General features: G+C 45.3%; 1 protein-coding gene across 1 annotated transcript in view; it reads right to left on the bottom strand.

The window, feature by feature from the left end:
• Positions 1-27,926, bottom strand: part of LOC147690293 (coiled-coil domain-containing protein 170-like) — a 638,795-nt gene that overhangs the window by 328,423 nt on the left and 282,446 nt on the right. Inside the window, exon 6 of the mRNA XM_086937932.1 lies at positions 14,929-15,073. Within this exon, the coding sequence (XP_086794058.1) occupies positions 14,929-15,073 (145 nt within the window). The remainder of the gene's footprint in view (positions 1-14,928; positions 15,074-27,926) is intronic.

Below are 27,926 nucleotides of genomic sequence, written 5' to 3'. Positions count from 1 at the left end.
GCAGGCATCTTGCCCATAGACCTCCAGAGTCGAGAGGCCTGGGGATCCCAAATGCACTAGACTACTTTGGAGTGGCACAGCTTAGATACCTGGTAGAGTGGAGCCGACCAGATTCTGAACAGAGGTGGTTGTTCCAGGATGAAGTGCTGGCAAAACTATCCCTCTGGAAGGTTCCCTTCTTGAGGAAGATGGATGGGCCGTCGAATCTCAGGGGTTCACCCATTATGAATTCCTTGTTGCAAGTGTGGGGTGGGGCGGCCGTCAGACAAGGGTTGACATCCTTCCCCTCACCATTGACCCCTCTATTTGACAGCTAGGAGTATAGTCCGGGGTTGGATGAAAGGGCATTTTTAGAGTGGCGAGGCTCAGACTGCAGGGCGGCAGGGAACTTATTTGATTTAGATGGGATACTCCCATTCTTGGAAGTGCGACAACTATACGCCATTCCTGACTCGGTCGGTTTCAATACTTCCAACTCCGCCACTGGATCCTCCAGTCAGAAGTACGGCCCCAGGTGACCAGGAAAGAGTGGTGGGACATTTATTGCAGGGCCAACCATACAGCTCGTAACACCGCCAGCAGGGAGGCTGCGGTCAAAGTCGCCATATATTGGTATTTGACGCCAGCCCGTTTGCATAAAGGGAATCCGGACCGCAGCCCGACGTGTTGGCGAGGATGCAAGGAAGAGGACACACTAATATACTTATTATGGGACTGTAAGGAACTGATGGAGTATTGGACCAAGATACTAGATAACATTGACAGACAGTTCAAGACTGAAATAGTGCGATTTCCTGCTTACACAGTGCTGGGGCTGTCCAATCCGATAACCTACCCTTTGAATTTCACCCGCGGGAAGCAAATAGGTCTGGCATGGGGGCGGCAGTCCAGCATATCCTATCACATTGGGGGCAAAGACTCGTCCAACATACATGGGATGGCTACACAAACTGAGGTATATTTTAGGAATGGAAAGGATCCAACCTTCTTTTACGAATTCTGAAGAGAGCTTTAAGGTTACCTGGCAGCCCCTGGTGACCCTGCTGGCTACGGAGCTGAACTAAGTGACCTGCCCAAAATATCTTCGACTTCTCCGGATCACAGAGACAGAGGGGACAAGAGAGGCTCACTGAGGGGCTATCCAATGAATGTCTTCCGACTGGGTCTCTGAAGGGACAAGCCTCAAGCACAGCAGTTCAGGAGTGGGGGGAAGGAAGCTCTGGGTTTACTCTTATTTTTTTATTTTATTTTGAGTGTTTTGTATAGTGCAAACAAGACCCTTGCGGGTATCAGAACGCTTTACAAGGCAGATATAGGTGGTAGACATAGACGTAAAATGCTGTGAGTAAGATAAATACAGAAATGGTAGCTAATATAGATAAGCTCATATATACATGAATATAAAAATAGTTCAGGTGAATGTGGCCAAACGGATCGCTTTCACTTCTTTTTTGAAAAATGTCATGGAGGGGTTCGGTCTTGTGTCAGGAGGCAAGGCGTTCCAAATCCTGGGAGCCATTCCTGAGAAGGTACGGTTATATGTTTTCTTCTTGGAAAATCATTGTGGTTTCAATAGAAGGTTATCTGAACTCCTGGTAGTTCTGATACCACCCGATGGTACCAATTTCTCAGCTAGATATCTTGGGGTTTTGTGGTGCAGTGTCTTGTGTGTCATGCAGGCAATTTTCAAATAGATTCTGGCTTCGAAAGGAAGCCAGTTGAGGGCACGAAGGTCAGGGGAGATGTGAGAATTTCTTTTGGAGCCTGTGATGAGTCTAGTGGCTGAGTTGATTAAGGCTCTAAGGGGGGCTGTAGTAATTCTGGGAAGGCCGCAGAGAGCGACACACCCGTAGTCCACTCTCGGAATTACAAGAGTCTGAACTGCCTGTTCAAAGTCATTTGTGGGAATGAAGGGTTTCAATCTTCTCAGCGTATTCATCTGGAATTGTGCTCCTTTTGTTGTTGCGCTGATGTGATTCGCCATATTAAGCTTATTATCCAAAGTTATTCCTAGTGATTTCACAGAGTCTAGAATTCGAGGTTGGCCGTCGAGTGCAGTTAGATGCTTCATTCACTCACGGATGGTGTTTGTTTGGCTTGGGGGGCGATTAGGAGGAATTCTGTTTTGAGGGTGTTAAGTTTTAAGTGTTTTTTTGGTGAGCCAGGTCTGTGTTTTCTGTAGCGTCGAGTTAGGGGATTTGATGTCTTCAAGTGAGTGGACCTTAATGTAGAGTTGTGTGTCGTCTGCATACATATGATATTGTACATTTGATGAGTTGAGAAGCGCGGTGAGTGGTTCCATAAACAGATTGAAGAGTGCCGGAGAGAGGGAAGAACCCTGGGGTACTCTTAGAGTAACAGGGGTGGGCTTGGAATCTAGATTGTTTGATCTAGATTCTTTGTGTTCTGTTTTGGAGGAAGGAAGTGAACTGATTTAGAACTGTTCCAGATAGTCCCATACTATGTTTCAGGAGGTCTAGTAGGTTTTCCTGTTTGACGGTATCAAAGGCTGAGAATAGGTCAAGCAGGATTAGCAAACACGCTTTGTTTTCGTCCAATATTTGTAATGCGTCATCTATATTAAGGGTCATGACTGATTCGGTGCTGTGCCTGGTCCGAAAACCAGATTGGAATTGATCAAGCAGGTTGAAGTGTTCTATGTGTTTGCTAAGCTGATTGTGAACACACTTTTCTAATAGTTTGGCCAGGGTAGGGATGTTGGATATAGGGCGGTAGTTATTCAGGTCAAACGGGTCCTCCGAGGGTTTCTTCAGGATGGGGGACATATGTCTAGCTTTGAGGATATCTGGGATGGCTCCATGGAGAAGGGGAGTGTTTATGATCCTAGTCCATAGGGGCACTAATATTGGAATGAAGTATTTGAGGTGGGTTGTTGGGAGAGGGTCAATAAAGGGATTGGAGGGATTCAGAGACGTGAGTGTTTTTAGGATATTTTCTTTGCTGTAGAGGTTGAAGGTGATCCAGGAGGCATTGTTTTTGAGTTCATGCTTTGCGGGACAAGTAAGCAAGGTCATCATTGAGGTCAATGAAGTGAGCATGTGTGGGTCAGTATGGGATAGTAGATTGATAAGAAGTTCAATCTTTATGTTATCGGTCTTGGTTGTGTAAAAGGAGGCAAATTCTTTGCAATTGGGGAGAGTTTCTGAATCGATTTGGGGGGAGTGGGCGACACCCTTAGATTGAGATTTGATTATTTCGAATAATCCTTTGGGACGTTTATTGGCCTGGTCTAATTGTTTGCTAATAAAGTCAGCTTTAGATCATCTGGTCTTTCTGTAATAGGAGTTACTCGTGCTTCTTAGTAGATTGATGTTGCCAGAGGATGGTGCAGCTCTCCATTGTCATTCAATTGCTCTAAGTAATCTTCTGTCTTCATTTAGCCTACCATCATGCCAGGGGTTTGTTACTTTAGAGGTGACTCTTTTCAATTGTAGGGGAGCTAGATTGTCTAATGCCAAGTTCATAGCGTGGAAGTAGTGATTAGTAAGATCATAAACATCCTCTAATCCATCAGGTGGGGACAAGAGGGTCAGACAGACGGTTAAGAGTTAGACAGGATTTACGTTATTTAGATTTCTCTTCCAGATTTTCGATCTCGTGAGCTGTACAGAGAGTGGTTTAATAGCTTCATTGATATGGCAAGTGATGATGTGATGGCCAGACCAGTCACAGGGGAGGATCGATTCCAGCTGGGTGGAGTCCGTTTTGGAAATTACTAGATCCAAGGTTGAACCATTTTCAAGGGTGGGATTATCACAAATATGGGACAGGTTAAGGTCGGATCAGAATGCTTTGAGGCTATTTAACTCTGGGTCATCAAGGTCATTCCAGTGGAGGTTGAAGTTCTGTTGTCCATCATTAGAAGCTACGATATCCATTATCTGTGTTCAATGAAGGTCAGGTTATTGCCTGGCGGATGGTAAAATGCTTGTAGTGAGCATATTGGTTTGTTATGATTAGGCAAGGCGGGGTGAAATCTGTAGCGGCCATCTTAGTGTGGGGAAGCGTCTCCACGCACCCTGACGGACACTATAAAAGGAAGAGGCATGACTCCGCGCAGCGGACGCGTTTTTGCGGGCGCGACGGATCTGCGCCGGAGTCGTGCCAGAGTCCTGCCCGTCTGCGCCCGTCCGCGACCAGACTGCGGCCGTGGCCACTCTCCATGCTGAGTCTGCCACACATTCCTTACTAAGGTATGATAGGAGTACTTTACTTAATCTAAGGACACACCAATGTGATTTTTTCAATAACATTCCTTCAGCCCTTACTACTAGGTCTTTTCCGTGTATTCCCTGTAAAGCTGATCATGCAGATAGCATTTCGGAGACTTTCGCCCCGCCTCAAACCTCCTTTCAATGTCCTTTAACTTGTCATAAAAATACTTCCATCAAGGCAGGCCTTATTAACTGCCGTTCTCTTGCCAAACACTCGTTGGACATAGCTCAATCCCTTATGGACAACAATTGGGATATTCTCTTCTTAACAGAGACTTGGTTAGGGGAGGAAACAAATCCCGCCTTGTCTCTGGCTATCCCTCCTGAGTATCATATATCTTGTGCTAATAGACAAACTTCTACACGAGGTGGAGGAGTTGCCATTGTTTATAGATCTTCTTGGACTTTTGCTTCTTTTCCTTATACACAGATAGAAGCCATAGAAGCTCTTCCTTTCTCCATTAAATTAGCTGTGAATTCTAATTTTACAGGGTTATTAGTCTATCGCCCCCCCAAATCTAAAACTGCTTTCCCTCCAGACTTCCTGGACTATGTCCTCCAGGCTAGCCTTCGATATGCTAATTTCACCTTACTTGGTGATTTTAATCTTCATGTGGAAGACATACTTGATCCAATAAGCACTAATTTTTTTAATACACTGTCTGCTGGCGGCTTAAATACTCTGATTTCCTGCCCTACGCATAAAGCGGGTCATACCCTTGACCTTATATGTTCCAATCATGTTGGTCTGACGACAGATGTTCCTTATTCGGTGATCTGGTCTGATCATTATTTTGTTCCTTTTTTGATTTTGTTACCTCATCAAGTGAGACCTCAAGTTTTAGCTAAAACTATGGGACGTAACCGGAGCAAAATTTGCCCAGAAAGCTTAAGAGGGCTACTGGCTTCGCAGAACCCCAGCGAGGCTACCGATTTAGACTCCAGGCTGACTAATTTCAATGACTGGATAACCTCGGCTATAGATTCAATCGCCCCAATCAGGCCGATTAAAACATATCGTTCTGTCCCATCCTCACCATGGTATTCAGACTAACTTCGACAATGTAAGTCTGCTTGTAAATCTCTGGAGAGACATTGGAGACTTTCATACTCTATGGAAAGTAAATTGGAATATAAATCTGCCTTGAAAAACTACAGGAAAAGGATTCTAGAACACAAAAGAGCCTATCTAGAGGAGAAAATCAATAATGTCCATGGCTCAACCAGGGAAATTTTTAATACTGTCAGTTCCTTTACAAATCCTTCTGTTCTCACACGTCAGTCACAGGTATCCCAATCTCTTTGTAATCGTCTCTCAGACTTTTTTGAGGAGAAAATTGCCACTATCTATGAATCTTTCCCCTGTAAAAATCTTACCAATACAGCGGATAATCCCATAGCCCTTTCACAACCCCGTCCTGCTCCATCTCAGATCTTCTCAGAGTTCGATAAGATTTCCCTTGACCGATCACTTGCTGAACTCTCTAGTTGTAGATCTGGCTTGCCAATAGACCCCTGGCCTGCCAAACAGTACAAAGCCCTTGCCCCTATACTCAATCCAGCTCTGAATAGTATTTGGAATGATTCCCTGAGCACCGGCGTCTTTCCGGACTCGTGGAAACACGCGCGCATTATCCCTATTCTGAAAAAGGCTGATGCTGATCCTAATGAGCCAGCCAATTATAGGCCCATTTCACTATTACCAGCACCTGCGAAGATATTAGAAAAACTGGTACAACAGCAGTTAGCAAAGTTTCTGGAAACACAAGGCTTACTCCATCATTCACAGCATGGATTTCGACAGGGCCACAGTACAGAATCGGCATTGATCGAGATGGCGGATGCGGTGCGATAGAAATTAGATACAGGAGCGAGGGCGGTGTTGGTGCTGCTGGATTTATCAGCAGCATTCAACACCGTCTCTCACCCTGTCCTCCTCAACCATCTCCACTCGATAGGAATTCAAGGCCAGGCCTTGAAATGGATGTCATCTTTCTTGTCCAATCGCACCCAGGCAGTGTTTACTCCCCCTTTCACCTCAGATAGTCACCCGCTTAAATGGGGAGTCCCTCAGGGCTCTTCCCTGAGTCCCCTTCTTTTTAATGTTTATTTTACCCCTTTGGCCGAACTGATTGCCCAGTTGGGAATCAAAGCGACATCATACGCGGATGACATCCAACTGCTCTTTTCATATGAAAACATCTCAGATACCACATTTGATCCACTAAAAGATTGCCTGCGTGAAGTTGCAGGTTGGATGGATAACAACTGTCTACGATTGAACGCGGGAAAGACAGAGGTTCTTTTTTTCCATCAATCATCCCCGCTGGACTCCAATTTGTGGTGGCCACATGATTTAAGCTCATCCCCTACTCCCAAAGAATCTGTAAAGAATCTCGGAGTCAGATGGGACTCTGCTCTCTCTTTTCACAATCAAGTTCATACAGTCTCTGCCGCCTGCTTCTCCAAAATAAGGATGGTAAAAAAACTGATTAACTTTTTACCCAGCAATACAAGAAGAACAATAGTCCAAGCATTAATTACGTCGCACTTGGATTATTCCAATGGCCTGTATGTTGGACTTGCCGTAGGCCTCTGCCATCGGCTTCAAATTGTACAAAATGCTGCAGTCCGATTAGTATGCGGGATTCCCCTTAGAGAACATATTTCCCCCCATCGCCGCTCTCTCCATTGGCTACCTATACAGAAACGGGCTGAATTCAAGGCACTTTTACTGGCCCATAGGGAAATTAAAGGGAAGGGCTCGGCATATCTTTCCTCCTGCCTCCGCCCATACAAAAATATCAGATCTCTGCGATCAGGCTCCAAAAATCTCTTCACTATCCCGAGATTTAAAAAGACGCCATCAGGAGGTAAAACTTTCCAAATCTGTGCCGCATCCCATTGGAATAAACTCCCGCAGTCAATTCGATCAATTCAGGAGGAACTCCCCTTTCGTAGGGCTTTGAAAACTCACCTCTTTTGCTAAATCCTTATGGAGTAAGAATCATTTCATTCGCTGGAGCGCCAGGACACCCCGTTGGGGTAGCTGTGCGCTATAAAAGTGACACAGATAAAATCTAAGCATAGGTATTCGCAGGACGAGAGGACAGGAGGGTTGGAGCGGGTCACAGTGAGGTAGCTTTGTTGAATGCAGGTGATGCCCCCGCCTAGCCTATCGATTCTATCTAGTCTTGTGATGTGAAAGTTTTGGGGAACTAGAATGTCTAGGATAGGTGTAAATGATTCATTAAGCCAAGTTTCCGTTAAGATTATGCGGTCAGGTTCATTGGTTAGTATGAGGTCAGCTATTTCTGCGCCCAACCTACAGTTTAGTAGGATACATTTTAGACTAGTCTTGGTAGGAGTAGTGTTTTGGTAATCTAAGATGAGTACTTTCTTGAGATTACTTCCCACAATACCTCTGGGAATATGTCTTGTAACTCTAGAGGCATTGGGAGGGATAGGTTGAATTAGGGACGATATCTATGTGTTATCAGTGAGCTCAAATTTAGGGGGGGTTGGGTCGGGGACTTGTAAGAATGTAATAGGGAAGTTAGATCCTTCGTTTAGAGTGGAATATTACTTCTGGGTGGGCGGAATGAGGTATTGAGGAGAGGTAGTGTTTTCCGTCTGTCGAACTTCTGTGATGGGGAGTTAGCTTGAAGCTGATGAGTGAGTTTTGCTTGTGTCTTGGGTTGTTGCCGGATCAGGTCATGGAGTGTTTGAATATCCTGTTTGATTTGCTGTAGGGACAGTACTATTTCGTCTAATCTAGGGTCCGGTGTCAGAGATATTGTGTTCCTATCCTGGGTTGTAGTTAGGTGAGGAGGAGGAGACCCCACACAGGTTATTATTTGTGTGCGGCTCTGTGGCGTGGGGTGAACCGGTTCGTTATGTGTTAGTTTTACCGTGGGGTTATCCGTAGATGGAGGAGTAGAAAAGGGAGTTGAAGGAGAATTGGTGTGTATTGTAGGTGTGCGGACTGCGATATTCAGCGTGAGGGGGGAAGGAGAGGGTGGTACCATTGATTGATCGGATGTAGGGGTGTGGGGGGGCAGGCGCGTAATTTGTGATGGTATTGCTGGGGATGGATCGGAGGGGAGTGTCAGAGGGAGAGTCAGCTATGGACATTTGGGTGCTCCCACATGGACGATTCTGCTTGTACGGGCTGTGTGGAGGGGGGATATGCTGTGATTTGGGTACGGAGGTACCCTGTATATGTGAGGTTTTGGTCTCACAAAAAGTCAATAAAATAAAGTTAACCATAAAAAGAGACTATAGTAAATGACCTTCACCCTGAAAGAGAGATAGTCTCAACCTCTCTGTGCAAAACCCCATCAGTACAGGACCCAGGCTTATATCTTTGATGCAAAGCTGGCTTGGGTCCTCTGTGCCCATATGAGTAGCTGAACATGAATGAATATTGTAACAGAGTTTACAGGGAAGCAGACTTACATCACAGGTCTGGGTCTTCTTCAAGGCACTTTATGTTTTTCCCCTTCACATGACCACGTGGTACAGTTGTGACAAATCATCAGGTACTAGGAGTAGATATTCTTAGGACTTGGTAATTTTATTTTCGTAGGGATTACTTTCACCTCCTGCATAGTGATAACAAGAATAATATGATGGGTGGGAACTACTTCCTTGGGGATACCTCTCAGTTTCACTTGCAGGAAGAATGCTCAGTATCACACTTAGTGCCTGTGACCCATAACTTACCTTCTGACTTTTCTCGTTGGTGACAAAATCCAACATTTCTTTTTGGATTGGTGCACTCTTGCTTTCCATTCATTACAAAAAAAAAAATTAAAATTCCTGGGAGCATAGAGTGATCACTCCTGCACTGAGAGGCTGTTCCTCACACAGAAGCCACATAAATGATATGGGTCAGCTGCTGGAAAAAGATTGATGGCAAGACACAAATTGCCTAAACGGACAATTGAGGCCTAAGCAATCTGATCTGGAGGAAGAAGGCGATGGAAATAAAAAAGAGCAGATAAATTGTACCTAACAATAGCATCCATAATCACCAGAGATGTGGCCCTTTTCAGAATTAATAGGATACAATAAAAAGGTTCAGATTCACACCAATGGGTGAAAAGAAAGGCTGGCGAGTACACCCATATGCTCAGACACAGTGTTTGTACCACATGGGCACATGCATTGTACCTCACCACTTGAGACTGGTCGAACTTTTAAGCATACTGGCTAACAAAATTACGACAAAACATGGTTTTTCTCAACATGTAGGTTTATAGTGTCATGAGCATGATTTAGTGCCTGATATTTACCTTAAATGAACATAAATTTCCATGTAGGACTTACATATAGAATGGCAGCCAGTGGGCTCTGCCCACTCTGGTCTCCATGTAGGTTTATAGCACATTCTATGTGTCTCCATATGGGTGTAAATAATTTTTCATGTGAAAGAGCACCTTATACTTATTTTCATGAACAATATTCCATATAATTGTAAGAAAAGCAAGGTGTGGCCCAAAGCAAAAAAAGGCAAAAATAAGGAGCTACACACTATGGGCCATATTTGTCAGGAAGTGATGGCGGACGGCGCGGCGGAGGGCTCTGGCCTTAGGCTTACTTACTCTGCAGCTGACCTACTATCTTATAACCCTAATACTGCGACTTGTCGGTATGTTTTTCCCGGCCGTTATAAAGGTAAATGCTGCTGTCCTGGCTGTGGATGGTATCCTAACATATACCGGGCTTCAGAGGGACCCCATTCTCTCCCCGTAAACAAGTTTAAGTGCTTATTGCTAAATACCCGTTCACTGCATAGGCACGCATTGGACATTTTTGAGTTACTGACCTCTGAGAAACCACTTTGTCTTATGCTCACAGAAACCTGGCTCAGTGAGTCTTCTAACCCTGACATCGCGGCAGCCATTCCTCCCGACTATATAGTTTACAGACAGGATAGGGCAGTGGGTAAAGGTGGTGGTGTTGCGCTTGCAGTTCAAAGATCTTTTGCCTGCGCAATTATTCCATCCTCGCCTATTTCCGGCTGCAAATCCCTCGCCTTTTCCATTGCACTCTCCCCGCACCAATCTTTTTCAGGGTTCCTTGTCTATAGACCTCCAGGTCTTCGGGGTTCCTTCTTCGATGAGCTTCAATCAGCTATCACTACTCTTTGCCTGAAGGTGGAACACTGCATATTGTTAGGGGATTTCAACATCCATATGGACGTCGAGTTGGACTGTGAAGCTATTAAAATCAAGGACATCACTGTTCCTCTTGGTCTAACTCCCTACATCTCAAGTGCGACTCATGAAAAGGGTCACACTCTTGACCAAGTGTTCTCCACCATTCCCCTTATTATGTCCCATCCCACTCCTGTTCTTTGGTCTGACCACTCTTTGATCAGTTTTCTAATTCAGGGCAGAAGTAAAACATCTTGTATTAACTCGGACCAACTTAGGCACCCCAGTAGACCCTTTCATAAAATTACCCCTGAGAGTCTTGCTCAAGCGTATCAGGAACATCCCTGGCCATCTGGAGAGGGACCTTGACATTTTTCAGAAATGGTTGACTGAAAGGCTTGATGATCTTGCCCCTCTTTCTACCCCCCTTTCATCTATCAAGCGTAGTTCGGCCCCTTGGTTTTCTAAGTCTCTTGCTCTGGCTCGGCGCAACTGTAAGTTAGCCAAAAGATTCTGGCGGAAGCAATATGACCAGGAAGCTAAGTCCGCCTATAAACTATCTATCAAATCTTACCACTCAGACATCCTAGAGGCCAAAAAGAACTACTTTGCTAACAGAATTGAGTCTGCGTCAAACTCCTGCAAAGAAATTTTCACCATCGTTAAAGAGTTTATCTCTCCCAAATCTAGCACAGTCCAGCATAAGTTTTCCGAACCTTGGGTAAAGGAGCTGGCCATTTTCTTTAATACTAAAATCAAACTAATACAAGAATCCTTTCCACCAGCCGCCCCTAATGTATCCCTGATTGATTCCAATCTGACGTCCTTTCCTCTGATTCCTGCCCCATTCTATCGGAGTTTCCACCTTTATTGGAATCTATCTCTCTGGATCTTTTACTTAGGATCAAATCAGGCTCTCCGCTTGACCCGTGCCCGGCGAGCTTTCTAGCCAGGAATGCTAAGATTCTAAATTCCTTAATTTACCCTGTCTTGAACCTATCTTTGTCTAGCGGCATTGTTCCGCCAGCCTGGAAGAAGGCAATGGTCGTTCCCCTTCTAAAAAAACCAGGCCTTGATCCAGAGATACATGCTAACTATGGATGTATGTCACTACCACGCGCGCGGTACAACGAAGTACCATTACAACGCGGTTGTAACAACGCAAGTCGTTACAACGACTTGCGTTGGGGGGGCGCAAATTTAAAAAATATAATTTACTATTCCAACACCAGTCCCCGTGGATAGTAGGGAAGGTGTTGGGATAGTAAATTAAAGGATTTATTATCCTTGAGCGCCACCCAGCGCAATTCGTTGTAACAACTTTCGTTGTTATAACTGCGTGGTAATGGTACTTCGTTGTACCGCGCGCGTTGTAAACGTTGTATACCGCTAACTATAGGCCCATATCTCTCCTGCCCAGTTTAGCTAAGATCGTCGAGAAGCAAGTTCACTCTGTGCTTTCTTCCTTCCTTGAAGATCATGGGTTACTCCACTCTACCCAATCTGGCTTCCGCTCCAACATGAGCACGGAGACCGCTCTATTGGAAGTTAATGAAGCCATTAAGGAAGTTCTCGACGCAGGTGGAAGAGCAATGCTGGTGATGTTGGATTTGTCGGCGGCCTTCGACACCGTCCCTCATGAGGCCCTCTTGAGAAGACTTCACGAGATTGGTCTCAGAGGGACGGTGTTGAGCTGGCTGAGATCTTACCTAGCGGGTCGTCGACAAGTGGTGTGGGCCCCTCCGTACTCCGCCGAGGTGCCGCCTATGGATGTCGGAGTCCCACAAGAGTCGGTGCTGAGCCCGACCCTTTTTAACATCTTCATGACTCCACTGGCGGTACTGGCGGAGTCCATGGGTGCCCAGATCATATCATACGCTGACGACACCCAGCTTCTCTTCACCTGCAAGAAGGGCATGGAGTTCGACGGGGAGAGCATCCGTGGTTGCCTTGGGGCTGTCTTCGACTGGTTTCAGCGAAGCAGCCTCAAGTGCAACCCTGATAAATCTGAGGTGCTCTTCTTCGGCTGTCAGGCAGACCCGCCTTGGCAGGAATGGTGGCCGGTAAGCATGTCACCCCCTTCCTCTTCCTCCGTGGTTGCTAAAAACCTTGGGGTCAAAATCGATAATACTCTCTCGTTGAAAACACAGATCACAGGTCTCACTGGTACCTGTTTTGGTCTGTTAAAAATGCTGCGTAAATTCCTTCCTCTGCTCCCTTTAGTCCACAGGAAGTTGACAGTACAGGCTCTGATTTGTTCCAGGCTTGATTATTCAAATGTCCTCTGCCTGGGTTTGCCGGATTACCTCCTGCATAAACTCCAGGTAGTTCAAAACTCCGCGGCAAGGGCTATTTTTGGCCTACCTCGGCAAGCTAGGTCATCAGAGTTGCTTTCCTCCCTTCACTGGCTTCCTGTCAAGAAGCGAATTACATTCAAAGCTCTCACATTGGCCCATAAGGCACTCCATTTGGTAGGGGCCTCGTACATTCAGAAACGGCTCTCTTTCTACAAACCCACCAGATCTCTCCGATCTGAATGTCTTGGCCTGGCAACGGTGCCTCCTATTAGGAAAGTCAGGACAGGTGGACGTTCCTTTAAACATCTTGCCCCCAAACTATGGAACTCCCTTCCCGTTGACCTTCGCCGTACCTCCAATCTGTTTGCCTTTAGAAAGGCCTTGAAAACTTGGCTCTACAATCAGTAATCTGTTATGTTTCTGTTTTTTCATCTCCTTTTTTCAGCTATGGGTCAGAAAGCGCCGGGACACTCCTTGGAGTAGCCGTGCGCTATATAAGTCACCCATTAACATAACATAACATAACGTAGTGCAGCAAGTCACCTTGCTGTGCTGCATGACCAGTTAACCCCTTCGCTGCGGCGGCAATTCCGCCGCAGCGCTAGGGGGAGCGGGGGGCCGAGCGGCGCTCGCATGCTCGTGACGGAGCCGTCCGTCACGAGCCGCGGTTGAGCTGTGCTCGTGACGGAGCGGTTCCGTCATGGCCCCGCCCGCTGAATAGAACGCGCCGCGCAGGCGCGAAATCAGCGCCGCGCAGGCGCGGCGGCAGGGCCATGACGGAACCGCTCCGTCATGAGCACAGCTCAGCCGATGCTCATGACGGAGCGGCTCCGTCATGAGCATGGGAGGGGTTAAGGTCAGAAATGCACTGTAGTTAACAAAATAAGGCACATTCCTGCCTTTTCCCAGCGTTGGTGAACAATATGCTGCCTAGCACCAACGCGTGCATACTTGCACCATGGTACAAGGGTGCCTGCATTGCATGCAGGATTGTTTTTGCACAGGAAGGTTTCACTTCCTGCACAAAAACAATCCCCTGAGGTATATATTTATTTTTCTATGTGTCGTGCAGAATACCGCACACATAGAAAGAGGAAAAAACAAGGAGAAATGAAGATATTTCTCTTATTACGCCTCCCCTAGGAAGGTGTAGCATTTTGACGCATTCCCAGGTCTACCAGTCATTAAAAAATCTGGGAATGTTTCAAAATCCATGGGTTTCGCGTGGGAACACCCAAGCATCATCATGGGAACCCCCCCCCCCTGTGGCAGAGTAACGCAATCCATCGATTAGCGCTGAGTTGCATTACTTTGGATTCTGTATGGGCAAAAGCAACGCAACCCCTTGATAAATATGATCCTATGTACCTGCAAAATTTGCCGTTCTTACTTTATCATGGGGGAAGATTCCTATGGAGGTTTCAATGTTATTTGAAAATTGCATTGGATGAAACCTCGCGAAAGGAGTAAGCCATTATGAATTAGTTTTATCAGCCAGTCATTACATGGATATATGTTTTCTACGAGGCTGTCTTAGAAAAAATTGAAAATGGTCTTCAGATGTGGACAGGAAGTTGGTGCAAACAGTAACTCATTCGAAGAGATTCAATGCATCATTACCAAGATACACTGTAAAGCATTACAAATACAGAACTATCATTTTTATGTTTAGATCACTAGAGGAAAATTAGAAGAAATTAAGTCATCTGACTTAGGTATGAGTCATAGATGCAATATGAAAGGGACAGACGCAGCACGAAAAGTTTGCGACCTGCCATGCCCTAAGTGGATAGTTGGGTAAAATGTTTATTACATCAAATATAATGAAGGGCAGCAAAATTCAGGTGACCCACGAAGGATTCTTGCTTTTGGTTACGCTTGACACCTATGGTCCTTTTAAGTGTGTTTATGGCTATTAACGTGATAGCAAAAGCATGGGAAGAAAGACCCACATGAATTTGGAATCGATGGAGAGGACTCGGCATGTGCCTAGTATCACCCTTCTGCTTTTTAAAGTGGATCCATATTTATGCGATTGCCACATTACTACTTAAAATGTGTAGGTTTCTAAGGGTTCCTATGCATACGTCGAAAGTCAGGAACCAAAAAGATAACCAGCAAGATTTTTACAACATGGTGCAAAGTTGGCAACATTTTAGACAACAACAACACAATTATTATGATACCGTTTGTTAAAATTAGTGCTGACACTAAATTAGAGTATATTTTCAGTACCTTCGTTACTAAAATGTTGAAGGGGTCTTCGTGTCCCTTTGGATCTATCTTCAGATAAGGGGATAGTTTACCAATACTTTCCGATACTTTTTTCTCCAAGCTGTAAGCTTTTTGCTCTGCCTTTTCTCTTTCAAGCAAATGTATTCTGAAAATAAGGTGTATACATGCGTTGATACATTAATAGACTGTGACAAGTAACAGTGTAGCAATTCTGATCAACCTGTGTAATACAACTGATGAAAGATATTTGATATTCGATTCTACAATCAAAACCCATGATGATATTTTTCCTTCCTGTATAAAAATATTATAAAATGCTCTGCAACAGTTCACTGAGTGAAAGAAACTTGCAGGAAGCCCACATTTCCAACTTGGAAATGTTGTGCACTCTTAGGGCCCGATGTAGGTAGCCCTTTACCGATCCGAATCGGCCGAAAATACCGATTTTCGGCCGTTTCCGATCGGTAAAGGGCTACCGAGATGTAGGGGCACATTTTCGGTAATTTTACCGAATCGGTATCATTACCGAATCGGTATATTTACCGATTCAGTAATATGTACCGAGAGGGTGTCAAAGTGACAACCCCTGCACCCTTGTGAATTCTTTAATTACCGATTCGGTAAATACCGAATCGGTAATGCCTAATCATTCCTATGGGCTTCAAAGCCCATAGGAATGAATGGGCATTACCGATTCGGTATTTACCGAATCAGTAATTAAAGAATTGTTAAGGATTCGGTAACAAATCCAGATGTTGGGACCTACATCCCTTTTACCGATTTTGAAATACCGAATCGGTAAGATTCGGTATTTCTAAATCGGTAAATGGGATTTACCTACATCGGGCCCTTAGTTCCTTAACCATTGACAGTTTCCAATCTATAATATTAAAAAATGTGGCCTCTAGAAATTAACAAAACAAACCACACCACTGTCTCTGCCTGAGCACGTTATAAAACTCACCTGTACACCCAATACTTCTTTGGCTCACTGCACTGCTTGGTGACACATTTTGGGAAAATATAAGTCACTAGATAGGAAAGGCAAGTGTAATGGCTTCTAGTGTCCTGTAACTTGCTTTGTGTTTCTGCACCAATTATCTGTGTCTGCATTGATTCCTTGCCCCCCATTTGTCCATTCTACCATTTTTTCTAAATCCTGCCTCACATTTTATCTCCTTAAGGGGTAATATCTTTTTGGGCAATCTTTTTTATTTGTTATTTATTTCACTTATTTTTAGATTTCCTCACGTTGTCATCTGAAAATCCAATGATTTGCCGAAAGCAATTGCCAAGTAAGGTTTCACTGAAATTCTCATCATCAGTCAGTCAATCCACTTTATTCGATTAGTTAAAATCATAAGAGTACAAAAAAACAAAACACAAAGGTGGACAATATTACAAATCATTTAACATAACATTTAAAATACATAGACAATATTTCAATTCATTAAGATAAAAACACTATCACCGAGTCAAACCCCTTGTCTTAAAAAAATAACAGTAAACTTTAAACTCTTATTTTGGAAGAAATCATCATCAAATTTCTCTTATTCTTAATCCTCACTTCCGCTACCAGAAAAGATGCAATATTAAAAATATTACCAGGATTACACAAAGACTGTAGAAAAACTAATGCTGGTCTAACCTGAGAGAAACCCCTTCCTCTCAGGATAGGTACCAGAAATCTCATGCTAATATTGGAATAAAAGTCACAGAACATCATAAAATGTAAAGTATCCTGGGATGAGAAATTATTGCATTGGCAGGGTTCTGCATCATCAGGATTACACCATCCCTGGTAATCCCCCAATGTTAGATGAATCAAATTAAAACGGAGCCTAGTTAGGAGCCAACGATGATAAGGCTTGTTAACAATTGACAAGTAAGGTTCCATGTTAATAGATGTTTTTAACAAGTAATGGGCCCTAACTAAAGGTTTACATAGCTCCTGTTCTTCTTGCCCCAGCATCAAAGAATTTTTAACATTCAATTTTACCCACAACACATCCTCCTTCTGAATCTTATCAGCGCCCTCATAAAGCTCTGGCCGTCCTATTTTGGATAACATTCTTTTAACATATGACAGCCATTCAATTTTTGAGGACTTATCTAAATTAACACAGTCCCATAAAATCATGTAGTTCAGGGTTAAATCAGGTTTCAGTCAAGTTTTGAGCCAGCGAAGCAACGGAGCTGTACTCAAAATCTCAGTGACATACCCTAGCCCTAACTGCTGATATATAGCATACGATGGGGTAGATTGTGGTACAGACAAAAGACTCTGTAGAAATGTATTTTCAGCTATCTGTATCCCAGCCTGATCTTTATATCCCCATATAGAGGATCCGTAGGCGGCAATAGCCAGGCACTTGGCTTTATAAACCTTTAGAATAGCCTCTATTGGTCTAGCCCCCAGACGCTGTGCAAACCCTGGAAGAGATGAGTAAGCTCGTATGACTGCGTTCTTTTTAACTTTTTGTTGCAGAATCCAGGATGACCTATCATCAAATAGGACTCCCAGGTAAGTGAAGGAGGACATGGAGGAAACTTCCACGCCATTACAGTTCAATGGTTTTCTAGCTCTGTGACCTACTGTCATAGTGTGTGACTTTCCATTATTCACAATAAAGTCCAGTGAGTGCATGTGCGCCCCAAAGGCATCTAAGAGCCGCTGAAGGCCCACCGCAGTATGGGCCAAAAGTACTGTGTCGTCCGCGTATAGGAGAACAGAGATTGGGCAGTCTCCCACACGCGGAATATCCAGAGCTGCCTCCACCAGTGATTTGTCCAGATCATGAAAATAAAGAGTAAAAAGCAGGGGGCGCTAAAATGCATCCCTGCCGGACCCCCCTGCAGGAATTAAAAGATCTGGTGCAGTCACCGGCCTGGGATATCCTAACCGAAGCTGTGCGGTCTTGATGAAGATGAGCTAAAAAATACTAGACAAGGGTCAATTCCCTTTTCCAATAAAATGTTCCAAAGCTTCGACCTGTTAACCAGGTCAAACGCACTGGATAAATCCATAAATGCCATTGTCAGACAACCCTCCTTAGCCATAGTGTATTTGCCTATTAATAGATGCAAATTTAAACACTGGTCCATAGTGCTCCTCCCACATCTAAATCCATGTTGCATATTAGACAAAACCCCCCTCTCACTTACCCAGTCTGTAATTTTAGTTAAGAGAACCTTTCCTAAAATTTTCACATAGGAATCAATGAGGGATACTGGCCTGTAACACCGAGGATCCCCTTGCTGCCCCTTTGTAAAAATAGGAATAATCATTGATTTTAACCAAGAGGCTGGGAACCCTGCTGAACCCACAGCACTAAAAACATTTGCAAGGATTTTAGCCCAGAATTGAGGGTTACTTTTTTAGAGATCTGCAGGAACGCCATCTGGGCCCGGCGCTTTATTGCTGGCAGTATCTCTTATGGCTTTCTCTATTTACCCCTCATTAAACTCAATTGGGGTGCTAGCTTGATGGAGCGAAGGTCAGGGGGTGCAGTCCAAAGCCCCCCTGGACTCATAAATTGCCTAAAAATGAGAGACCCACTGGGCTTCTGTGATATTACAATCCTGAGTTTCATTATCCTCCCGAGAAAAGAAAGGGGTGCTTATAATGGCCCAAAACCTGGAGCTATCCCTTAACACCTCCACGGACAATAATGAATTCCATGCCTCATCCTTGATCTCTTTTTTCCGACTGTGAAGTACTTGCTTATACTCCTTCCTCTGGCTATTAGATCCCTATCCCAATGTTGTTTTTTCAGGGCTAAGATTAAGGAGCAGTGAGCATGTGAGCATTTCTCATCAAACCACTTCGGGCCACATGTGGTTCTCGGTTTGGATTTTATTGTTAGGTCACGGCCTATCTGAGTACAAATGCCCTCAAAAGTTCTAAGTACTGCATCCTTAGTGCTTAGAAGTTCAGTGCAAATAGTGATGCTATCTGTACATTTCTCCCACAGGCCCTAGAGGAATATATCCGGGGTTACATTGGCCCATCTAAGCCTTCTCCTCTGATCACAAGGTAGCACCTTATTCGGGACCCAATTCCTACCTCCTTTGACCAGGATGCCACAGGTAATATCCGAGATTAAAATAACCGGATTATGATCGCTCAAAGGAGATTCCTGAGCATTATAAAAAATGACTTTGTTCAATAACACAGGGCACATAAAAATATAATCAATAATGGTGTTTCTAACCTTGGCATTACACGTGGGGCCCGGATCTTGAGGGTTAGCAAAACTAGCTTTTAAAAGATCGGCATCAGTTAAAAAGAACTCAAGGCCCTCGCCCAGTGTAGTGTGCTCAAAATGTGAGGCCGTGGCGTAATTAACACCTTGGCTGCTATGGGTTTTCCCCTCCTGTGCTTCTTTGTGAGCTTTCCCATTATACATGATGAGCTCAGCTCGTCATAAGCACAGCTCAACCGTGCCTCATGACGAGCTGAGCTCGTCATGAGCATCGATGGGGTTAAAGCCATGCGGATGGTCAAATAAACAATGTGAGTCACACAAGTGCGTATTAAAATCACCCATTAATAAAACATAATAAGAAGTGGATTGCTTTAATTTATATTCATTAAGAAAAAAAGTGCTTAGGCGCTGATTTACATAGTCACACTCACCCGAGTTGTAGATATTCACTAATAAAAGCTTTGAATGGTTTTGCTTACTAAGCTCCAATATCAGACAATGGGGAGAGTCTATCTCTAACCTTTTTGCAGAGCCCCTTAAGTCCAAGGAAAGAAGAAACAAAAGACCACCTTTTGCTCTGCCCGCTAAAGCTAGACATGCAGGTAAGAAGTATGAGCTAAAACCGTCTAACCAGAAATTTTCCCCCCTGTCCCAGGTCTCCTGGAGGGCAATTATAGTGAATGTTTTTATATAAGATAAACAGTTGGGATCATCTCTTTTAGATCTTAAACTCGCAATATTCCAGCTCAGAATTCTGCATTTATGGGTAAAATCACCATCACGTTCAACTCTACCCAAACAGGAGTGCAGTCCACACTGCCAATGTTAGTAACTTCAGGTAAAATGGGACTTACTGTCCATGTACTCACCACTAACTGTGGACTTATCTCAGGCAGGGGAAAATCAGCGGGTTGACTGATAGCGTCCTTTATCTCTGAAGCAGCTACTAGTAGCAGTCAATCGCAGGCATATAGACCTGCCAAAGGGGCAAATCTATTAGCTAATTCAGGGTCAGAAGATCTCCCTATGGGTCTATGGGGTACATCCCGACCTCTCCCTCCTAGCAGAGAAGGATGGCCGGGTCTATAGAAAAACTCTAGTGGTAAGAGGGAGATTTCCCCATGATTACACCCTTGCCTTCTACTCCCTAGGTGCTCCAGTAGAAGTCTAACAACCTGCTCGTTATTAAAGTTGGCAATTACACAATCACCCCCCCCATCCTTCCTAGAGTCTCCAACCCACAGAGCCTGTCTTACCATTATCAATTGATTGCAGATGTCCCAGCCCCAAACCCCGGCTAGCTTTAGTTGCGATGTAAGCCAATGCATAGTTTTGGCCATTAGCTGGTCACTTGATTCCAGCTGCCCAGCTTGCAAGGTCGGTAAATTCCTCAAGACCACTACCAGAGGGGCAGCGGCTGGTGGGAGGTGTATTGCTCTAAAACCATCCTCGACAGAGCTATGTGCCGAACCATTATGCATGGGAAGGGGATTTCGGCCAGACTGTCCATTGGCCAGCATTAATTGAGTGCCTCTGCCACGATTAGAGCAATTGTGTTTGATGTTACTTTCTGAACTAACCCGGGGTCTATTACCCACCTCCCTTGGTGTACTCGGTATTAACTGGGCTAGTTCACTAGAAATATTCCCATCCTCATCCACCTGACCGCCCGGAGCAACCAGCCCCGCAACGGGAGCTGAACCTTCTCTGTCAATTCTACTCGAAACCTAGGATTGGATATTGAGGTAGTCGGCGGAGGGGGTTTTGTGATTACAGGATTGGACAGTACATTCAATGAAATTTCAATGAAATTTCAATCGGCCGACTAGTTGTTATCAGAGAGGCTTCAATAGAATGAAGATTAGGCACAACATGTGATTCAAAATTAGTCAATCTTTCTTCAATACGAGTTAACCTGTCAAGGACGGGAGAGAGAGATGACTCAACCATGGCCTCCATTTTCACCCATAGAACCTCAAGAGCTTCAGGAGGAACACCCAACGGGTCAATGTTCACAGTGCCATTAATAGATGTTGTAGACTGCGGTTCCACGGTCAGAGGAGATGTCATAATCACTGTCCCGCCATTCTTTTTGGTCTTCTGTACTTTTGCACTTTTCTGCCTTTGTGGCCCCCCTCCCCTCTTCCTCTTTATGAATGGCTCCGGCATAGTTACTGCAGGTTCCTTAGTTTGAGGTTTGGATTTAGGCACAGTCCTTGTAGCAGCACGTGTTAGGGTGCCAGCAGATGTACCTTCAGGGGCAGTATTTGGGACCTCCACTATTCCCTATAAATCCAGCGAGGCATGTGAATACTGACTAACACCTTCGACTAAGCCACAAGAGTCAGAGCCTGTGACCAAGCAGCGTTCAGGCGTACGCGCAGATGTCAAGGCGCCCAATGATAAGGCCCAGGCTTTGCTCGCATGCATCCCGCGTCGCGTATGCCCTCGCAGCCTCGCAGGAGCGATGTGGCGTGCCCCCCAGCAGAAAGCAGAGGTCTGTGGCCTCAGCCTGGTGGAGCAGCATGCAAGGTAGGACCCACCCTAAACTTCTCGCACTCCTTGCACTGACTGGATGACCATTATGGAAATTAGATGTCCACGGACAGAATAAAACTACCACAAAGAAACAGACTCGCAATATGAAGTGTCAATCTGCGGACTGCATCGGCAGCAGATGATGATTAGTATAAGGAAAAAACATGCAGATTCACAGTATAAATGAGAGTAATAAATGGAACAGCAAAACTAATTAAACAGGCGTTGGAAATGCAATAGATCTCGCATTTGATTAAGTCAAAGCTGTTGGCGTTGTAAATGACAATGCTTTTTACCCATATGTTATGGAGTGTATGTATGTGGTGTGTAGTAGAATTATGTGGTTTGGATTGTAATTGTTAGTTGTGGAATTGTGAGTTGTAGGGTGGCTTTGTGTGGTGGTATTATGTGGTATGGTATGCAGTGGAATTATGTAAATAGTAAATATGTGGCATTGAGTGTATTGGAATTGTGTGGCGTGGGGTTGTGTGTTATGGAGTGTAATTATGTGGAATGGTATTTTGTGTTGTGGAGCTGTATGTAATGGAGTTTAATTATGTGATGTGCTGTGTATTGTGTAATTGTGTTGTTGAGTTGAATTATGTGGGTTGGTGTTGAATTATGCGGTGTAAATTGACAGCGTGTGGATTTGAATTGTGTGGGATGGAACTGATCGGATAATGAAAACTAATTTGTCAAAAGCAGCACACCATAGAAGCAACCTCGTTCAACAATTATGCAAGATGACCTAAGCAAAAGAGCAAGTATTGAAGATCACACACACAAAAGCACACATATAATGGATACAACTCCACTACTATAACCCTAGAACACTGGTGCTCATTTTATTGGTGTGTGGATATCAGAATCATGCAGCAACCCTCAGTCCAGGCAGCACAGAGCAGTGATGCAAAACACATTGCAGACAGCGCACAGCCATGCTGCACACAGCTCAAAAACCAGAAGTACAAAAGGACCAGTAACATAACATAATGCAATGCATTTCTTTCTGAAGATGAAACCTCATTGTTCTCAGTGCTTCATAGAAGTGCAGGTACTTCCTCCTCTTTCCCCTTCACCCAGGCACAGACAGCTGTGGGGTTTGTATTCAACGGTGGCGCAAGAGAGGGGCACGGCAGCTCAAGAGGGAGGCACAGCATGGGAAGAGGGAGGCACCGCGGCACAAGAGGGAGGCACCACGGCACAAGAGGGAGGCAACGCGGCACAAGAGGGAGGCAACGTGGCACAAGAGGGAGGAACAGCGGCACAAGAGGGAGGCACCGCGGCACAAGAGGGAGGAACAACGGCACAAGAGGGAGGCACGGCGGCACAAGAGGGAGGAACAGCGGCACAAGAGAGAGGAACAACGGCACAAGAGGGAGGCACCGCGGCACAAGAGGGAGGCACCACGGCACAAGAGGGAGGCATCGCGCCACAAGAGGGAGGCAGCGCGGCACAAGAGGGAGGCAACGCGGCACAAGAGGGAGGAACAGCGGCACAAGAGGGAGGCACAGTGGCACAAGAGGGAGGAACAACGGCACAAGAGGGAGGCACCGCGGCACAAGAGGGAGGAACAGCAGCACAAGAGGGAGGCACCGCGGCACAAGAGGGAGGCACAGCATGGGAAGAGGGAGGCACCGCAGCACAAAAGGGAGGCACAGCAGTACAAGAGGGAGGAACAGCGGTTCAAGTAGAAGGCACAGTGCAACACGAGGCAGCACAGTGTCTCAAAGGAAGATGGTGAATTGCATCAATACCTGCCTATCAGTTGACAGATGCGTACGGTTCATATAAGGGTTTCCGTGGGCCAGTGCTCTACTATTTATCGGTCCACCCCCTCCCCAGAGAAAATACACCACATAGCTTTGTCAAATATGACGGGCAAAGTTATAGTACCCATCCTGCAAAGTTTAGGTGAATTGATGTCTTAATGTAAAATGATCCATGTGCTTACAGTCCCAAATGCTAGAGCAGTAAAACGATGTAGTCAAAGTTCAATGTCATTTAAGGCATTTAAAGCACTACATTATTTTAATTGCTTAAAACTGTATACATATTTCCAAAAACACCGCTTCTCCAACTAAATTTGTTCCCGCAAAGCTGACTGGTTTAGGGGAGTGGTGTAAGGGAGAGTTATACAGGGAAAGCAAAACGTTATGATTTTCAAAGTGCACAGGGAATTTTGCAGAAAGCTAGAGAGCAAAAACTGCAGCCAGCACAACTCGCCATCAAATGTCACATGAAATCAGAGGTTTGGTGCATGTCTTTGGTTTAGTTTGGTGTAATTTTTCCCAACAGTTGCGGAAGAATTAAAAATAAAAGGAAAACATTACATAGAGCCTGTTGTCCATTGACTAATTTTTTTTAATTTCATTATGCAATTGCCCAAAACCAGGTAAAATGTTTCGTCCCCACAACATCTTGGGTCTATGGATTCAGTTTTGAGATATGGCAGTGGTCTGGTTGCATATTGAACTTTGAATGACGTTACACAATGTAACAGAGGACATCACAAACAGCATCATCAATGACGTCACTCATGACGTCATACATCACAACCTATAACTACACCTTTCAGGAGAGAACCAGCACTTTATTTACAAATTGATTTAAATGAAAGGCAGAAATTTCTACTGACTAGGTTGCGGTTATTAACAATCCATTGCCTAGTTGCTTTCCCCACTCAAGGCTCATGGTTTGCTTCACTTCCAGTATGCCCTTGCGATAGTCGTTCATGCCAAAGCACTTTGCACTTTATTTTATTTTGCCGTTTTTATACCCCCCAGAGGAAACTGTTTATTCGTCCACAATTTTTACTCGCTGTTGGGATTAAAAACCATAAATTGTCATTTGAATACTTACTCTGTTTAGAAACAACTGAAATGATATACTGTCTTTTAAACTATCTTTTTACTACTTTTAAGATTCGTACCAAATATTAACTACTGATTATAATGTGTAATTAGTGTGTATGTTGTCCTGTTGATTTTATGGTTTAAATCTTTTATTGATTTTCACATGGAGAGAAAAAAAAGAACAGGACCCCCTGCTCCATAAAACAGTGTAATATAGACATCACATGTCGATAATGATAGCATTACTGAGTAATATGCAGGGAGCGGGTCCACAGCAGAAAGAGTAAAGGAACTATAAAAGCAAGTGGCCCCCCACCCATCCCCACTCCCCCGTCCCCGGTCCACAAAACAAAAGGGTAGGGAGAAAAAAAAGGGAAGGGGAGGTGCTGAGTTCACGAAAGATCATTGTGGCCGTGTGGGATTACGCTTTGGTGGGATCTGTGTATCTGCTAGGCAGAGAAGTTTAAGATATCGAGGACATGTCAATTCCCAAAACTCCATTGTCAGCAAGGTTAGGAAGGGACGCCATAGTTCTGGGAATTTATTCTCCTTACCCGCCAGTGTGAGGGACAGTGTCTCCATACCCAGTACCATCCAGAGTCTCTGTAGCCAACCTGAATGTGGCGGAATTTGGGGAGAACGCCAATGCGCTAGTATGTTCTGGGTGGACGCTCCTAGGGCAATAGCGATTAGTCGACCCCTCTGGGATTTCAAGGGATATGTTAGAGCGTTGGGTAGGCCTAGTAGGATATATGCTGGGAAGCGCGGGAGCTGTGTATCAAGATGGGAGTCTATTTCATCGAGGATTGGTGTCCAGAATGGTTGGACGTGTCTACAACTCCACATGAGGTGCTCCAGAGTTCCTACCTCTCCACAACCTCTCCAACACAGAGCACTAATACGGGAGTCAAAGTGATGCAAGCGCTCCGGTGTGTAGTACTAATAGGTGGCGACCTTGGTCAGAGTCTCAGTGAGACCTGTGTGGTATGGGGAATGTCGGGCTCTGTAATATATGTCATCCCATTCTTTGCAAGATAAAGTCCTACCCAGCTCCCGCTGCCAACGCGTTCGCCCAGCATTATATGTGAAGGTGGTGTCCGTTAATAAGTGCTTGTAAAGGTCAGAGATGAGTTTTTTATCAGAGGATCGAGTAATCAGCCATTTCTCGTATGGGGTTAATAGAGATTGAGCACCTGGTTTAACTTGCGGCTGAAGTGCCCAGTGCCTGAGTTGTAGGTAGGATAGACGGTCCATTTCCGGTATGCCATAATCTAATCGAAGCTGTGGGAATGGGATGACGCCCTCCAAGTCAAACAGATGCCCAAGGGAGCGGCATGAGGTAGGGTGCCAGCTTGTGAAAGCTTCAGGGTCAACTACCGGTTGAAAGTCAGGTTTTATTAAACAATGGTGTCAGAGGGGAAGGAAACGATGTCAGCTCGTAGGGGACGGCAGTGCTGTCCCAAGCCTCCATAATGGTGCTGGTGACGTAGAGGTTAGGTGGCCTGCGCTTCTTCCGAAGGAAGGAAACACCCTGTAGGGGCATGGCGGCGACCGTTTGGTCTTGAAAGAGTCAATGTTTCCTAGATTCTTGGCGGCTCCATTCTACTAAGTAGCGGAGCTGTACAGCATAGAAGTAAAGCTGAAGATTAGGTACTCCAACTCCTCCTTGTTCGGGAGGTAGGACCGCGATCGCGTGCTTAAACCTTGGTTTGCTGCCCTGCCATATGAATTGTGCTAGATAGGACTGAGTTTGCTGGATCCAGCCGGCAGGGGGGCGCAGAGAGAGGGTCTGAAATAGGTAGAGGATTTGGGGCAGAATTGTCATTTTAGCGGCAGCTATTCTGCCCAGCCAAGAAAGGGGGTACTGTTTCCATGTGCCCAGTTCTCTTCGGATATGAGTGCGGAGCCTGTCATAGTTAGCAGTGACAGTAGCTTGTATGGTAGGACCTAGCTGCACTTCGAGGTAGGGGACCGTGGCAGTGGACCACTGGATAGGGTGTTCTTCCCGTATGTGGGCTAGAGTGTCCGCAGATAGCGAGATATTGAGAGCGTTCGATTTGTCCATATTCATTTTAAACCCCGAGGCCTGCGCAAAGTTATGCAGCTCGATAAAAAGGGCTCGTAGTGCTTGGACATGGTCGGTGAGAGAAAGTAGAATGTCATCCGTGTAGAGGCTGATTGTGTGTATGTCTCCGCCAAACTTGATCCCAGTGATAAGGGGATGGGATCTGACTCTCAATGCGAGTGGCTCCATATACAGCACGAACAGGAGGGGAGAGAGGGGGCATCCTTGCCGGGTGCCCCTCCTGATGGAGAATCGGGAGGATGTTTGGCCATTACCCGGACTGTAGCTTGGGGCGAACGATAGCAGTTAAGGATGCAGGTGCGCATCTTTTCTCCAAAGCCAAATCTCTGCAGGACCTGCTCTAGATAGGGCCAATGGACCCTATCAAAGGCCTTCTCTGCATCGATGGCAAATAGCATGTATTCCCCTTGCGTACGGGAAGCCTTCTTAATAAGGTGTAGCACTCTCTTCGTGTTGTCACTGGTTTGCCTATGGGGTATAAAGCCCACTTGGTCCGGCTCCACCAGTTGGGGCATATAAGGGCCTAGGCGTGTCACAAGGATGCTCGTGTATAATTTAATGTCCACGTTTAAGAGGGAGATCGGCCTATATGCGCTACAAAGAGTTGAGTCCTTCCCGGGCTTCGGGATAATTACAATTGATGCGTCCAGCATTTCTTCAAGAACGGCTCCGTCCTGGGCAAACATGTTAAAAAGATCCCACAGCAAGGGGGCAACTTGATTGCAAAAAGTTTTAGAAAAGGCCACTGAGTAGCCATCCGGGCCCAGCGATTTATCAAGCCGAAGGCGAGAGATAGCCGCTATAACTTCTGCCGTCCTGATGTCTCTATCTAAGTGGGTGGCTTGTGGGGGTTAAGAGCTGGTATCTGCGCAGATTCTAGATATTCAAAGCTGCATGAGTGTGTCAAGGGAGCCGCCAGAATGAAGTTTGGCATAGAAGTCCCGAAAAGCTTCTGCAATGGCTATATCATTCGAGGTGGGGTCACCCACAGGAGGACAGATGGCTTACACCCCTTGTCGTTGTCTCGCCTCTCGCAGTTTATGGGCCAGGAGACGGCCACATTTATCCCCACCGGTGAAGTAGGAGTGGCGAAGGCGGCGGGCCGCATATTCGGCTTTGTCCTGATCCAACACCACAAGTTGCTTCCGTTCCGTGCACAGCTGGTGCCATGCCGTGGCCGCCCCAGTGCGTTGATGCATCTGCTCTAATTTGGAGACCCTCTGGGTGAGCTCAGCTCTTTTCTGACAACGTTCTTTGTTAATGGCCATGGAAATATCTATGAATTCCCCCCTTAAAACTGCCTTGAGGGCA

Source organism: Lissotriton vulgaris, chromosome 9 (assembly GCF_964263255.1).
Source record: "Lissotriton vulgaris chromosome 9, aLisVul1.2, whole genome shotgun sequence".
In the NCBI taxonomy this organism is placed as follows: Eukaryota; Metazoa; Chordata; class Amphibia; order Caudata; family Salamandridae; genus Lissotriton; species Lissotriton vulgaris.
This window is presented reverse-complemented; position numbering and strand designations above follow the sequence as displayed.